The 14,362-nt window shown below is 41.2% G+C and overlaps 1 protein-coding gene across 1 annotated transcript; it reads left to right on the top strand.

Annotated features, from left to right (window-relative positions):
• The first annotated feature begins 3,673 nt into the window (after nt 1-3,673).
• On the top strand, nt 3,674-10,778 carry LOC148723839 (uncharacterized). The gene is made up of 3 exons (XM_088732523.1): nt 3,674-4,591; nt 5,351-5,980; nt 8,124-10,778. Exons 2-3 carry the CDS (start codon nt 5,386-5,388, stop codon nt 9,968-9,970), a joined length of 2,442 nt encoding a protein of 813 aa, XP_088588649.1. The 5' UTR covers nt 3,674-4,591; nt 5,351-5,385; the 3' UTR covers nt 9,971-10,778.
• Nucleotides 10,779-14,362: the final 3,584 nt, after the last annotated feature.

Below are 14,362 nucleotides of genomic sequence, written 5' to 3'. Positions count from 1 at the left end.
TGTAATGAACACCAAAAAACACTGTTCTCTTCTTCAGCCACATCACAAATTAGCCCCCTAATTGATAGAGTCACGGAGGTGATAGGCTTAAAGTTTTTCCTTTCAATCCCTTGTATTCTCACAAATAGGTCAAGCATCTTAACAATTCTTATCAGCTTACTCGTCCAGAGACAACGCAATCGAAATAGGTTTTATTTTTTTTAATTGCAGCGTTTAAAACAGGACGGGAGCCGTACTCGATTCACGTCTTCTGGAATGCAGGGAGTGGTTGAACATGGCGCACTGTTTCACAGGACTTCAGAGAGTTCCACAGAGCAGAAGAAAGTTCCTTCTGTCCTAAAATACTGGGTGATAGGGTAAGTTCACAAACCCGACAAAATATGAGAACTGTAGTTGTTCTATCAACGGATAAGTAGAAACGTAAATTGAAGCTCCCCCTTAGGGGCTTTTCAGGCACAATGTAAACTAAGTGCTTCAAAATCCCCACTGGCAGGAGGCAGACCAGTGGGCTAGTTACAGAGGGCAGCCGAGGAGTTGAACTAGGAGCGACCGAGAACAAATCCAGTGCGTATGTGTGTACATGTGTGTGTGTCCCGACCCTAATAATGTAATTCATTCTATGTAATTTGGCTTCCTAGCCTTGTTAACCTTCTAGTTATTTTAGGAAGCCATCGCCCTCTTAGTTTTAATTTTTTTCATATGATGTTAATTTAATCTTTTCAAGGGTGAATAAAGTTGTTGTTGTTGTTGTTGAGTGGCTGGGTGGAGGATTTGAACCCGGGACACCGGATTACAAGTCCAGCACCCTAACCGCTTGGCCACACCGCCTCCCAATTAGGCTTCAGATACGTCCTGATGTAACCACTGACATTTCAGCACGCCTTGTTTTTAAGGATAGACGTGATGTTTAGTAATGAAGTTCTTCAGGTTACAAAAGGACCCAAGGAAGTGTTTGTCATAACTGTAGTCGGTCCGTCATGCCTGCAGGTCTTTATCCGCCGCAGTCTTACTTCCTCTGTGATTATGTGATCTGCTAACTGGCTAGTCAATATTGATTGACGGATCGATAGATTGATTGATTTGTTTGAGAAAAAGCATTGCCCTCTTGTGATATATTCGCATCTTCTTTGGATACTTTTTGGCTGTTAAATAACAAGAACGACTCTTTGCTCTTTAGGCGCCTTTTTCCAGGGGAACATCCAAAGGAGTTGTACGTGTGCCACCATCAGTCTGTGCCTCAAAGTGCCGTGGAGCTGGCCTTCAAATTAGGCTTCGGTGTATGACCTTAAAGATGTGCCTCAGATTAAGTACAAAATGGAAATATCCTGCTTCGTAAGCTTGACGCTGATGATCGTCCTGTTCAAGAGTGACACAACAAAATGGGGATCAAGGGAAGCTTTTTGAGGAATGAGAGTCTGAAAGTCACAAGAAGAAAGTTGGATTGCAAGCGAATTGTTAAACGAAACAAAAAAAGTCATAAATTGATGTTAAATGTTATGGTTATTGACGAGAAACTGTTTATGTTAACCGTTCGAAAAGTTGGTACAGTGTTTTTTGTTTCTGTTGTTGATTGTTATGTTGTTGTTGGTTATTGTTTTGTTCTTTTTTTTCCAGTGTTCTTCTGTCGTGGAAGTTGCTTGTAGTACTGATTGATGTTTCAAAATGAGACAAAGGAAATCTTTGGCCAGGAATGTCCCTTTAGAAAGATCGATCGGTTTTGAAATGTAGACAAGACCGAAATATGACTTCTAAGTGATTCTCCTGAACTATAGGTATTCAAAATTTAGTCTATCAGTTTGCCGTGGCGTCCTTTTTTTGTTTTTTTGTGCATTAAACAATACTTATCTTCACATGTCAAAATCTTTGCCAGAAAGGGACACAACGACAAAATGAGTGCGCATGCTTGTAACTTGTTTGCTTTTATTTCGCGGGGATAAGCCTTAACCAGTGTTTTCAGGAAAGTTTCTCTCGAACCTCCTCCGTCACATATCTCTCTCAACCAAAAAAAGATACTTTTTGGTAACAGGTGTGAACTCTTTGAGATTAAAGAAGCACAGAAGCATATGGCTACGAAGTTCGTAGCACGTGTTAATGCATTAAGCGTTTCTTGTCGCCGCCTCGTCTGTAGACAAACCCCCTGGAGAAAAACTTTGTTTTCTCGGTGGAAAAAAAAACAGTGTCAGCTTATGTTTACAGAAAAAGAATCGCGGCCTTGAAGGTTTATATGGCTCGAGAAGCGGAGCATGCACACTCATTTTGCCGCTGTTTCCTAGGATGGTAACGTGTGTGAGCCTGCGCGAAAGGTCCTGGAAACGAGAAAAGTTTGAACAGAGTGGAAGGAGTGACCTGAAGATTAGTAGGTATATTTGAAGGAAAAGGAAACAGTGAAACAATATGTACCCAACAATGTTGATATTTTTTATAGAAATTATGAAACCAAGACTAAGTACATTATTTAATAAAACCTTTTTACGAGTTGAAAATGTGCAGTGGCTTTAGCCAGATGTTCGCTGGAAATATTTCCTGCGGTAAAATATTGGATCGCAGTGACGTGACTCTGAGGGGAGACTGGTCTGCGCATTTCTGACCCGGTATCCAGTCGTTTCGTACCCACGGTTATTTCGTACCCAGTCGTTTCGTATTTACATGCAGTTGGTTCGGGCCCAAGTATGAGTCTTTTCAGACCCAAGTTTGAGTCGATTCGTACCCAAGTTTGGGTCTGTTCATACTTAAGTTTGGGTCAGTTCGTACCCAACTTTTGAGTCGGTTAGTGCCCATGTTTGAGTCGTTTCGTACCCAAACCGCTGATCGATTTTTACCCTTCTCAATACACATCTACTCGAAATACCTCGGGGGAACAGATGTCAATTGTTGCCTAGAACAAATGAGCTTCTAAACCCTTTACACCCAACATAACTACACATATTCTCCTGACTGTTGTCCATTTCCTAAGGTGCAGACAAAGAGAATTTGTTGTACAGTCGAGCTCCTTTAGTTGGTGATCATTTCCTTTGTTCTCGTGACCTTAATGTTTGATTCAGGGATGATATTGTAAGGAGAAGTTAGATGCTTGTCACTCCTCGGGGTTAAAGGGTTAAAAAAACAACTTAATTATTGCCTGGTGCGAGGTAGGCATGATAATTTTTGTTATACTTTTGACTTTTTTAAAAATAACATCGTGTAAGTGTTTTTTTTTTTCTCTCCCACTGTCGTTAACATTTATAAATTTGTTTATTCTAACAAAGGAAAATAAACAACATTAGCATTAACTAATTAAATTATCACAATTTTGATTCAATCAGAAAGGGTATATGTACAAAAGGCCTATATTTTGTTTTTCTTGTCATCCGTTCGTTTGAGTTCTACAACCAATACTTAACAATGAAGGAAAGGCAGCTCAACCACGAGAGCAAGAGGATTGGCCAAGAGGTTAATTACTTTTTACCTCCTCGGGACTTGGAAGAGAGAACAATGTTTGCAGTCTACCCTTTCGTCCAGTATTTAGTACGAACTGCCGGTGACGCCAAGAAGAAGCGTCGTACAAAAGCCTGAGACCTGAAGCTAAACACAGCCGTTGGAAAAAAATTGTAAACTTCATTGAAGACACCTGGATCCACAATAGAGCAGCCCCTTCCCCACCCCACCCCCTCCCCCCTCCCTCCCCCCCCCCCCCAAGTGCTGGAGCGTCTTCATGCAGTCGGCACGAGCAAACAATAAAATGAATGTCGGATAAGGCCCTGAACAAAAGTGCTGCCTGTCGATGCGGCTTGCCATTTTACATGCTTGTCTCCCTTTTATACAGCGAAGCCCACCTGGTATCCTTGCAAGATTCGTCTTGTCTCCGAGTGCAAGCTAAAGCGGTTACAGAGATCAAATTATCGTCAACTGCAGTGCTGAATTTTCCACTCACGTGAAGCATTTAACAAAAAGTAGACTTAGCTGAAACAATTAACGAAAGGATGCGCAAACATCAACAGACCCGCAATCGAATGAACTGAGCACTTCTACGATATGTTGTGATCAAGTTAAGTGAATAAGAAAACAAAAGATTGCTATTCAAGTAAGTTCTATGATTTCTCAAAATATGACGTTTTAATAATATCAACATAAGGTTTGTAATGCTAATTAAATTTCCCTCTCCGCTTCTCTTATAAACAGCAGGCCTCCCCGTTAATCTTATCGATCTTTGACAAATTCATTGAGAAGGGAAATCGCTTATCAGTTGGATATGACTGACAGTTACTCAATTGAATAGCCTACGTGGAGAAACGGGGGCAGGGTGCCACAAAGGCTACACAAAAGCTATAAATTAAAATGACGCAGCATTCTTGCTTGCCTAAACAGTTCTGCATCTATTTGTAAGCATCAAATTTCCTCTTCTTTCGATTTGAAGGCGTTTATGTTTGTGCGCGGAATATTTCACGTCTAAAGGGTTTTTAGATCTGCTGTTCATACAAGAAAACATCAGGAATAATAAACCCGCTGTAACCACGCTGTTGATTGAAGATCGGTCATGTAAACCATTCTTTTTTGATAGTTTTTCCGCTTTGAAACCCGCAGTGCTGGGGAAGGAAAGAGGAGTTTTGTACCGGTAAGCTTCCCATATTCTTTAATACTGGTCTGATTTTCTGAACTGAATTCGTGTCAAGTTTAAAATTGCAAAATCCAATGTGTAAGTTAAGAAAGGACGGATTAGGCCATATTTCACGCTCACTCGACCCTTTAGAGTTCTCGCGAGTTCTAAGTGCGACAAACTTCAAAGAGTTTTACCGTGTCAATGTTGTTCTTGAAGAATGTTCGACCCTAAAAACTAAAGCTATGTAAGCTCGTGAAGCAGACTCGAATTTTTCCTAATCGATATTTGTTTCGCAGCGAGCGTAGCGAGCAAGCAGTAACATAATCAGGATTTATGAAGAGTAAAGGGAGTTCGAATTCCTCACTTTTTACCAGAATGCACTGCATTTGACCAGAGTGCACTGCGTCACGTTGGTTGTGTTTAGTATGTACTCAGTCGTATTGTGAATCTACTTTCCTAACTAAAGGAAAGTTAACTAAACACAAGTATTCTCTGGAAAATCTACTATCTTGATCACTGAATGAAGGAGAGTTCAATTACAGCTATGAAACGAGTAACTTCATCAATAAATAACTCTACTTTGCGTAAGTAGCCGGAGAGCAAAAGGCAGTCGACCGATAAGAGGTGTTGATAGACCTGGGCGACTCATGCCATTCGCTGGCGCTTTTAATCTTCTTTCCTCCAAGTTGAGCTTTACATTTATACCAAATGTGCTTCTGTAAGGAGCTACCATTGTACATATCTTAACGTTAATTAGAGCTATCTAACCTATAGGTGCCAAGTAAACTTGTGACCTCTAAGGCAAAAAAATGAGCATGGCTTCGTCGCCCGTGAAAGACACAGAACATCGACGGTGGTTGGTGGTTGGCATTGTCCTCAACAGAGTTCTCATGCCCTATCTCAGAAATAAGATTCACCACGAAATGACACCATTTTACCACAAACTGGTGGCAAAATATGGATTAGACAAGCAAACCTATTCAACTCACCAGAAAAGCATTTTACCAAGCACGCTGAAGCTGAACTATGAAAGTATCAACAATAACTTCTTCCTCCATGGAAAACCCAAACGCTTTGACTATTTTGTAAAAGAAGAAGTGTCATTGGCTAAGTTGTTCATGAAACCTTTCATGGCACATTTCACTGCATTTGACACTTCTTTTGATGCCTCAGCGGCTCTGGCTGTTCTTTGCTGTGCTCCGCCATTTAGCTCTGCAGCACTGTCAGCTGAACGTGTGAGATCTGAGGTACGAAATGAATGGGCCCATTGCGACTATGCGTCATGGACAGAAGTAAAATACGATAAATGTTTCGATAACATGGAGACCTTGGTTGAAGACCTGGGATTTGCCCCAGCAGTAAAAACAGAGCTCCTGGGTGAACTACAGTTGTGGAGGAAGCATGGTGAGATGTCATTAAACATATCTGAAAAAAATTTCTTTCCCTTCCCTGCAAGTCAAAGAGATCTTACCAAAATCGTTTCTCAGGGCCGATAGATTATGCTGGCTATCGAAAAGATATGATTGCAACTTCAACATAGAAATCTATGTACCAAATTGAATACATAAATTCCAACAAATTCGACAAATCTGCATTTACTGTGAACCAATGCAAGTATGACTACCTCATGTGAAACCCAGAACTATGAAACTAAGTGAGACTTTCTTACCACTGCTTATTTTTTCGGCGTCGACAAAACCCGGGCGCGATAACGCACTGGATAACGGACCGTATTACGGACCGTATCACGGATGGATCATGGATCGGATAACGGATCGGATCACGGATCGGATCACGGATAGGATTACGGATCGGATCACGGATCGGATCACGGCTCGGATCAGCCTTACGGTTTTAGGCGGTAAAATTCAAGGACAAGAAGCGCCCTGCAGAGTCTCAGGAGACTTTCGGCAAAGACAAATTTTGCTGGTAACTATCGAACAGTGACAGCCTTTGGGTTCGATTCTTCAGAACGGCAATTGTAATTTCAAATCTTTTTTTTTAACTTGAAACCGGCTTAAGCACGCCGTAGTAAAAATAAATGATTGCGCGCTGATCGAGTGCGAGCAGCGAAGATTGCCTAAACCACGGGCCTCTATCCGTTTTGGTGAGATTCTTTCGCCGTTCTGTGTCGAATTTCTTTACTTCTTCTGATGCTAACCAGGCTTCTTTTTTTACTGTCACCGATGGACTCTTCTCCTTTTCACCTTCTCCATTCACTTTCTAGTTTTAAAGGCAGACAGATAGCAAAGATGTTCACGTGCAACCGAAATCAGGAGATGTTTTCGCAATGAAAAATTCAAGGACCAGGATGTTTTATTAAATAAAACCGTACGGAAGTCATTTATGTAGACATGTTATAATTGCCTCTTCACATTTTGGCGGGCTAAAGAACTCAGTTCGAAAATACGTTTTTGCGAATAACTCGCACCATTCAAAATGTCACCTAAGGTTTTCTTCGAAACTACAGTTGAAATAACAATGTTAAGTTTGACGGACATGAAGAAAAAAAGTTTTAAAAAAAGGCCCTCGAAGGCCTACCGTATCTTTAACATATTTTAATGTTTTCATTTTAACCATAATACAAGCCGCGATCCGATCCATGATCCGATCCGGATTTTGTCGACGCCGTGATTTTTTCTTGCCTTACCCTGAAAGCATATATAGACTTACAAGTTCAAGACAGAGGCGATAAGATGTCACATCTTTGACAGCTTGATCCTCGAACATTCCAGAATCCACTTCCCAAGCTCTGCGGAACTCAACTACTGATTTCCGTTCACTGTAATCGCTTTGAGGGGCTTAACCTCTTCCAGTTAAGATCAGTTCTTTTTGAAGTCGAAAAATGGCTACACACGCCCGCTGTCCACTCATTTTCTCCAACTGCGAGTCAGGCAAAACACAGGCAGGCAACAGAATGGGTTTGAGGCCTCGTGACGTGAAAAGGTTATCGATCTCTAATTATAATTGGCAACATTCGATTTCAGTTTGATATAATTGATCGAGGAAAATTTCTCATTAAGCCTACAATTTGCAACCTTTGATCACTTGCTCTCAGTTTTTTTGTGTTGCCTCGAGTGATTTGGTAACCTTGGAAGGAAGGATGATTTTGCACGCTGGTGGGAGGAGGCCAAGGGTTGCGGGAGCAATTTTGTCGCTAATGAAGGAAATCTAAGCGTTTTAAATTACAGAGAACGTTAGAGGTCAATATCGTTAGCGGCCTCAAACTCATAAGATTGTTTTACTGTGGTCAATTTTGGCTTACATTACCAGCAGAATGAATTGCCATCATAAAGTGAGTCAGTGCACAGAAAACCAGGACCGTCAGGGTAAATAACTCTAGTCCTAAAATCCAGGTTTAAGTACCAGAATTTGAATCAACCCTCTTCTCCATTAGAGGATTATTAACATTTTTGCATTTTAATGGTCTCCTTGGTCAGTTTAGTCCAATGGTAAATGACGTTAGACTTTACCTCACCTTTGAAAATTACAGGTCTATTACTAATTATAAGTTCACTCATTTCTTGCTTGTCCTTTATTTACGCAGGAGTAGAATTCTGTGTTGGTAAGCCACTTGATGACACTGTCTTCAATCTCATACGCGAAGGAGTTGACGCCCTCTCTGAAACATTGCCCGAGCTGAAAAAAATGTCACGCAAAATGTCGATAGTCAAAACGCCGGCGATGCAAAACAGTTGGGAAACACTGCTTTCAAGTGATTTTAGTGTTTCCACGACAGAAAGGAAATCAATGATATTTGATGCGCCAGATCGAAACAAGTGGTTTACAGGAAGACAAAAAGAGTTAGAATCGCTTGAAACATGCCTCGCTTTAGAAAACAGCGACGACAACTTTAGGATGGCGGCCATTTGTGGTCTTGGCGGATGTGGTAAAACGACCTTAGCAGCTCAGTTCGCCCGGAAGCGTAAACCACAATACGATGGAGGTGTATTTTGGTTCTCCATGGAAGATGAAAAGAAGTTTGACAGTTGTATAAGTGACCTAGCGTTACGTTTAGGACTGAAGGAAAACTCATCAGCTTTGACACTGACACAAATTCTTGAGTTTATATCTCAGCGAGAAAAGCGGTGGCTAATGGTTCTTGACAACGTCGACCAACCACTTCTTTCTAAAAAGATGCGTAAAGTTTTGATAGGTATATGGAAGAGGCAGTCGAACGGCCACATGTTGATAACTACAAGGCGTGAAAGGAAAGAAATTTGTCAGTGTGTCAATCTTGAGCCAAATTGTTGTGTAGAAATCTCCCCTTTCTCTGTGGAGGAAGCAAAAGAGTTTCTTTTGAGTCGCTTTAGCAGTGAAAATGTGGCAGGCCGGGAGGATACACTGAATGAGCTGGTTCTTGAGCTTGGCTGTCTTCCCCTTGCTTTGGAGCAGGCTTGTGCACATATGACATCTCTTCAGTGTCCTGTACATAAATATCTGGAACAATACAAAGTCGAAAGGCTACAGCTGTTGAGCGAGCATCAGGCAAATCCATCGAGAGAGTATGACTCCCTGAGTCGTCTTTCAGTTCACACTACATGGTTATTGAACTTTGACCACGTGAAGAGCGCAAAATATGGAGAAATTGCAACCACGTTCATACATGCAGCTGCTTTCCTTGCTCCAGATGAAATTAATGAAACACTTATCAATACAGAGCTGCTTTCTCCTGACGCTGCAAATGAAAAGGAAAGGGAGCTTCCTCTAACGAATAACCATATAGTGGAACTTTTGACCAAGTTTTCACTTTTCCAGAGGAATTCTGTTGGATGCATGAGAGTACATCGCCTGGTGCAGCAGGTTATTCGTGGTACAATGACATCAGAGGAAATCATAGTTAAGGCAATGTGCACAACATTTCAGTTGCTAAAGTCGACCGCTTTATCGGCTGGTGAATCAGCTGCAGATATGTCCATTTTCTCCATTATTCGTCACTGGTTGACATTGAAGCTACATATGGAGCAGCATGTTGGAGCTAAACCGAATGGCTTTCATGCCGAAGAATTACGCAGATTAATTAACAGTGGTGCTGAAGAAATAGTGTTCGCAGTCACTCATACCCTAGAGGGGTCAAAGCAAACCATAGAAAATCACCGTAGATTGTCCGCGTTGCTCGATGGTGATTTCGATAGGTGGCTTGGAGGACGAGAGCTGGAGGCTGAAAAGAGAAAAACACGGTACGGGCCGAAAAACTCCACACGTGTGCACTCAGAAAGGCTATTCGGGCGGCCTTCAAGATGGCTTTCAGGACAGCCTTCAAGACATCCCTCGAGATCGCCTCTACGATCACCCTCTGGAATGGCCCCTAGGATCGCTGCTACCAGGATTGCCATTGTGATCGCCCTTGGGATCGCCATCAGTATCATTGTAAACCATTTCCTACCCTCTTGACGGGTTTGAAATTCCTCTGTGGTAGTCCTCATCCTCGTCGTAGTGGTCACCATTCGTAATGCTTATGCAAGCAAGGTCGCGCGCGTCCCACAAGGCCTTATTCAATTTGGTGGGATATTATTAGAATGTTTTCTCCACAAAACTGCCCCAAAAAGTAACAAAAGTTTAGTCGAATACGCCGAACTTGCAACGAATTCTGATTTTCCTCACTGGCAGTGCAAACCATACGATTTAGATATCTTACGAGACAACGGACTTAAAGCTGTATTGTGCCTTTTAAAAAAAGATATCCATCTCCATTTGTTACAAATATCCGATGAACTTGTTAATTATAACAGAATAACTATCGATAGAATTAAGGCTCTGTGTGTTCTTTTGAAACGGTTTGCTTATCTTCTTCCCATGCCTTCGATTTGCAAGATCTGTACCATAGTCTGTCATGATAACAAAAGGATTGGTGGGACGTTTTAGCCAGTTTGTAGACCTGGTAAGTTCCAGAGAACTTTACAAAAAATACATATTGGAATTTATACCCTTAAGTTCCAATCAGGGGTTTCGCATAATGGTGATAAATTTATTGCTGACGTCCTCTAAGGCTTCATTAATTTGAAAGAAGTCGCAAATCATTAATAGTTTCACAAGACCTTAACAAAGAATGGTAAAAGCTTGTTACTATGTTGTAAGAGCCCTTAAAATTCCGATCCAAAAGTTCTAAATTCTCTTTGCATTGGTCTTGCATCGTTATCCAGATTGACCCTGAGTTCTTCCGAAGAAGTTCTGTTAAATCCATTAAGAAAAATCTCTGTATTAAACGAAACGTTATTCTCAGTCGAGAGTATCTCTAAGAAGGAAAACTTACTCATACAACGATTTGATTAAGACGTATCTGACCATTTCGGCTCTACATTACTCTCAGTTAATAATTGTATTTTATTCCGATAATAATGACAAGGACAAAAAACTGTAGGTACCATCCTCTGCATTTCGTAATTCTCAAAATTTTCACGTCGGGCAAAATTCAACCATGAGGTGGGATGATTTCCACTTTCGTGTAGTTTTACTAGTATCAACAGTCGCAAATTTTACTGGATTCACCCACGTAAAAGAAAAAAGCGACTTTTCCACACATCGCCCATACATTCGGTCGATTTCATTTCAGCGCGCTAAAAGCGGGAATCTTTAAACGTAAAGGTTTTTAAAATACCGGCAGCCCCTGCAAATATCGTCGTAATTACGAGGATAACCTCCGGTGACTCGTATGGTAATGCGTTACTTCCAATTTCCTCCAAATTTGGTGTGTATGACATTGAAATATTGAATAAAAACGTACCAAGTTTGGGGGTAGACGTTTGAATAGGGAACTTAAGATACGACGACGACGATAGGAAGTTGGATTTGCACGTGCTGCGCATGTCTCTGTTTGTGATTTCGTCGTCCACGGTTCGATCGTTGACAGCGAAATTTGTAGAATAAAGCGGTTCTGGGGAAAACGTAAGTAAAAATTGTGTCCTTGAAGCTCTTTTTAGGGGATTTCCACTGATTTTCTGAAGCTTTGTCCCTCTAAGAATCTTATATGTCGAATAGATCGTTTTTATGTCGAATAGATCGTTTTTATGTCGAATAGATCGTTTTTATGTCGAATAGATCGTTTTTATGTCGAATAGATCGTTTTTATGTCGAATAGATCGTTTTTATGTCGAATAGATCGTTTTTATGTCGAATAGATCGTTTCAGATTGAATTTCGAGGTTTTTGCTCATTTTTCTGGGGCGCATTTGGCGAGCAGTGCTTACATGGCTACCTAGTGCCTGGCAGAAGAATCCGAGAAAACGTAGGCTAATGAGACAGCCGTGTATTTCGAGAAACTATTCTGATAAACTTTTGCACCAAATTAGCACCTATTTCTTTGATTATCTGTTTGATTCTTTGACATTCAGCTTCGTCAAGTTCGTCGAGGTCAAACGGTGCGTAAACATCGTAAGGAAAATCAAGGTCTTTCGAAAAATAAAAGTCGTAAAGAAGAACAAATTCTTCGTCCGTCATCAATGAAACCATCATCGTAGCTTATTATAAGCGAATTGCGTAAGTCTTTGAACGCCATAGCCAAAGAAAATTTATAATGACTTAAGATGCCGTCGTCTTCCTGCAAGACCATCCGCTTAACCTTCAAAATTTCCCTCGGAAAACAAAACCCTCGATCCAGTCTTTCTCGGATGTAAAGCGTCGTCGTCGTTTCTTAAGTTCCCTAATGTAACGTTCACAACGCTCATTTCAAATTTCAAGTTTCATCCGTGAAGAAGGCATTGTCCTTCGAGCGAGCGATTGTGAGTAATATCTCCGCGGAAAGGATACTGGAAGAGCTATTTAATGATAAAAACTTTGCTGATGGGATGGAAAGTGGATAAGAAAGCGATTTGGACCGGCAGCTAGCAAGTGAGAGTGGAGAATCGAGGTAAGAGGTCGAAATCGTCGCCATCGACCGCATGCTCTTGAAATTCGAAGTTGTTCGCCTAGAGCTGTCCTTTTCTGTTTGATTACTCGCGCAGCTCTTCGAATTTGATTTAAAATTGCTTTACGAGACTCCAATGGACAGTAATTTACGCCAAGAACATGTTTTGTAGCGATAAATGCGAAGCGATGCGAAGTGTAATCGATACTTCGTTCGATCGGTTGCAGGGAAAAATTAACGCCCGGGCGGAGTGTGGGGGTCTTCAGCGGACATGCCTTTAAAGTACGTTTGTCGTTTAGGCGTCACGAAAACACACAGGACATTTGAATGCTCATACGTGAGTCGATAAATTAGAAATTATCGAGACATTAACGCGACACGAAAAATAAGTGTCGCGAACATATCATAACGCGAAAATGAGGTAAACATTATGTCAATAATCAAGGAAAAAAATAATGATCTTTTTATTGAGTGAATAACCACACGTTTCCAGGTCCAAAAGCAAGAAAACAGTGGTATTAACTTACATGATATGTGTAATAAATCGAGAATTTATATTACGGTGGCCCAGAAGGGACAACGCTTCTACTTGAAAATGTAGTGTTGTTCTATAGAAATATAACTGTTCTTTTTAGAATTAAACATCTTTCCTTAGAATTCTGCCATCATTCCTTGTATATCTGCGACTGTTCCTTAGAAATATAGCTGTTCTATACAAACAGTCGCGAGATTCTTCCGTAGAAATCTAGCTCTGCCGTAGTATAAGCCGTCGCTGTTCCGTAGAAATGTAGCTCTTTCGTAGAACTCTTTGTCTCTTCTGTATAGAACTTGAGCGCTTCCGTAGAAATGGAACGCTTCCGTGGAAAGTTCAAACCTGTGCGCGCGCGTTAGCATGGGTGGGCACCGGGCATTAGCGCCTGGCTGTAATTTCGTTGCTCGCTCAAGGCTGAAAACATTAACAACTTCGCTAAGCCTCTTTCACCTCCAAATACCGCTCCCCCATCTATTTTCATTTACAGTTTTGCTATCGATACAAGATGTGGAAAGAAGAGGTCGATTAACAGTTCTCATATCCGAATAAATAGATCAACCGCGCTCATATTTCCATCAATGGCAACAAAATAATTCCCCAACCCTCTTCCCACCGGCACACATGTGTGTCGTTGAAACGTCAGTCCAAAACCCAACCTTTCAGAGACAATTTGCACGCCGGCGGGAGGAGGGTTTTGTGATTGTTTTGTCGCTGGTGAGGGAAATATGACAGTTGTAAATTACTGCGAACACTAGAGATCAATATCGTTACACGGCCTCAAACCCATAAGATTGTCCGCCCGGCTGTGGTTAATTTTGGTTCACCAGCAAAGTGAATTCGCAACGTGAGTCAGTTCACGATAAGTCAGAACTGTCATGGTAAATCACTCGATCCCTGAAGTCAGTGCCGCAGTTTAAGTCAATCTTCTTCTCCAAGACAGGATTATTCAATTTTCTATTTTACTGGTCTCCTCGGTCAGTTTTATTTAATGGTAAGTGACGTTAAACTTAAGCTTACGTTGAAAATTACTGTTCTATTACTGGTTCACTAATTACTTGTTTGCTCTGTATTTGCTCAGGATTAGAATTCTGTGTTGGTAAGCCACTAAATGACATTTTCCTCAATCCCATGCGTGATGAAGTTGTAGTGCTCTCTGAAACATTGCCCGATTGGCTCGACAAAACGAACCACAATGTAAACCACTCCAGGTACGCGAAATGCTGAAGTCTGTCTTTGGCCAAGTTCAGGCAATATTACATGAACTGAGCAAAGGCAAGCATGAAGGGATTTCAAGGGATTTTAATGTTTCCACGACAGAAAATAAATCTATAGCGTTTGATGCGCCAGATGGAAACAAGTGGTTCACAGGAAGACAGAAAGAGTTAGAATCGCTTGAAAAATGCCTCACTTTA

Source organism: Stylophora pistillata, chromosome 9, assembly GCF_964205215.1.
Source record: "Stylophora pistillata chromosome 9, jaStyPist1.2, whole genome shotgun sequence".
Taxonomy (NCBI): Eukaryota; Metazoa; Cnidaria; class Anthozoa; order Scleractinia; family Pocilloporidae; genus Stylophora; species Stylophora pistillata.
Note: the sequence above shows the minus strand (reverse complement) of the source record. Positions and strands in the feature narration are given on the sequence as shown.

Bases quoted from the DNA above. Each gene is read 5' to 3' on its own strand.
- LOC148723839 (XM_088732523.1), top strand. From the start codon at position 5,386: ATGAGCATGGCTTCGTCGCCCGTGAAAGACACAGAACATCGACGGTGG. The intron at 5,981-8,123 runs GTGAGATGTCAT...TTATTTACGCAG, and splicing joins ACAGTTGTGGAGGAAGCATG to GAGTAGAATTCTGTGTTGGT.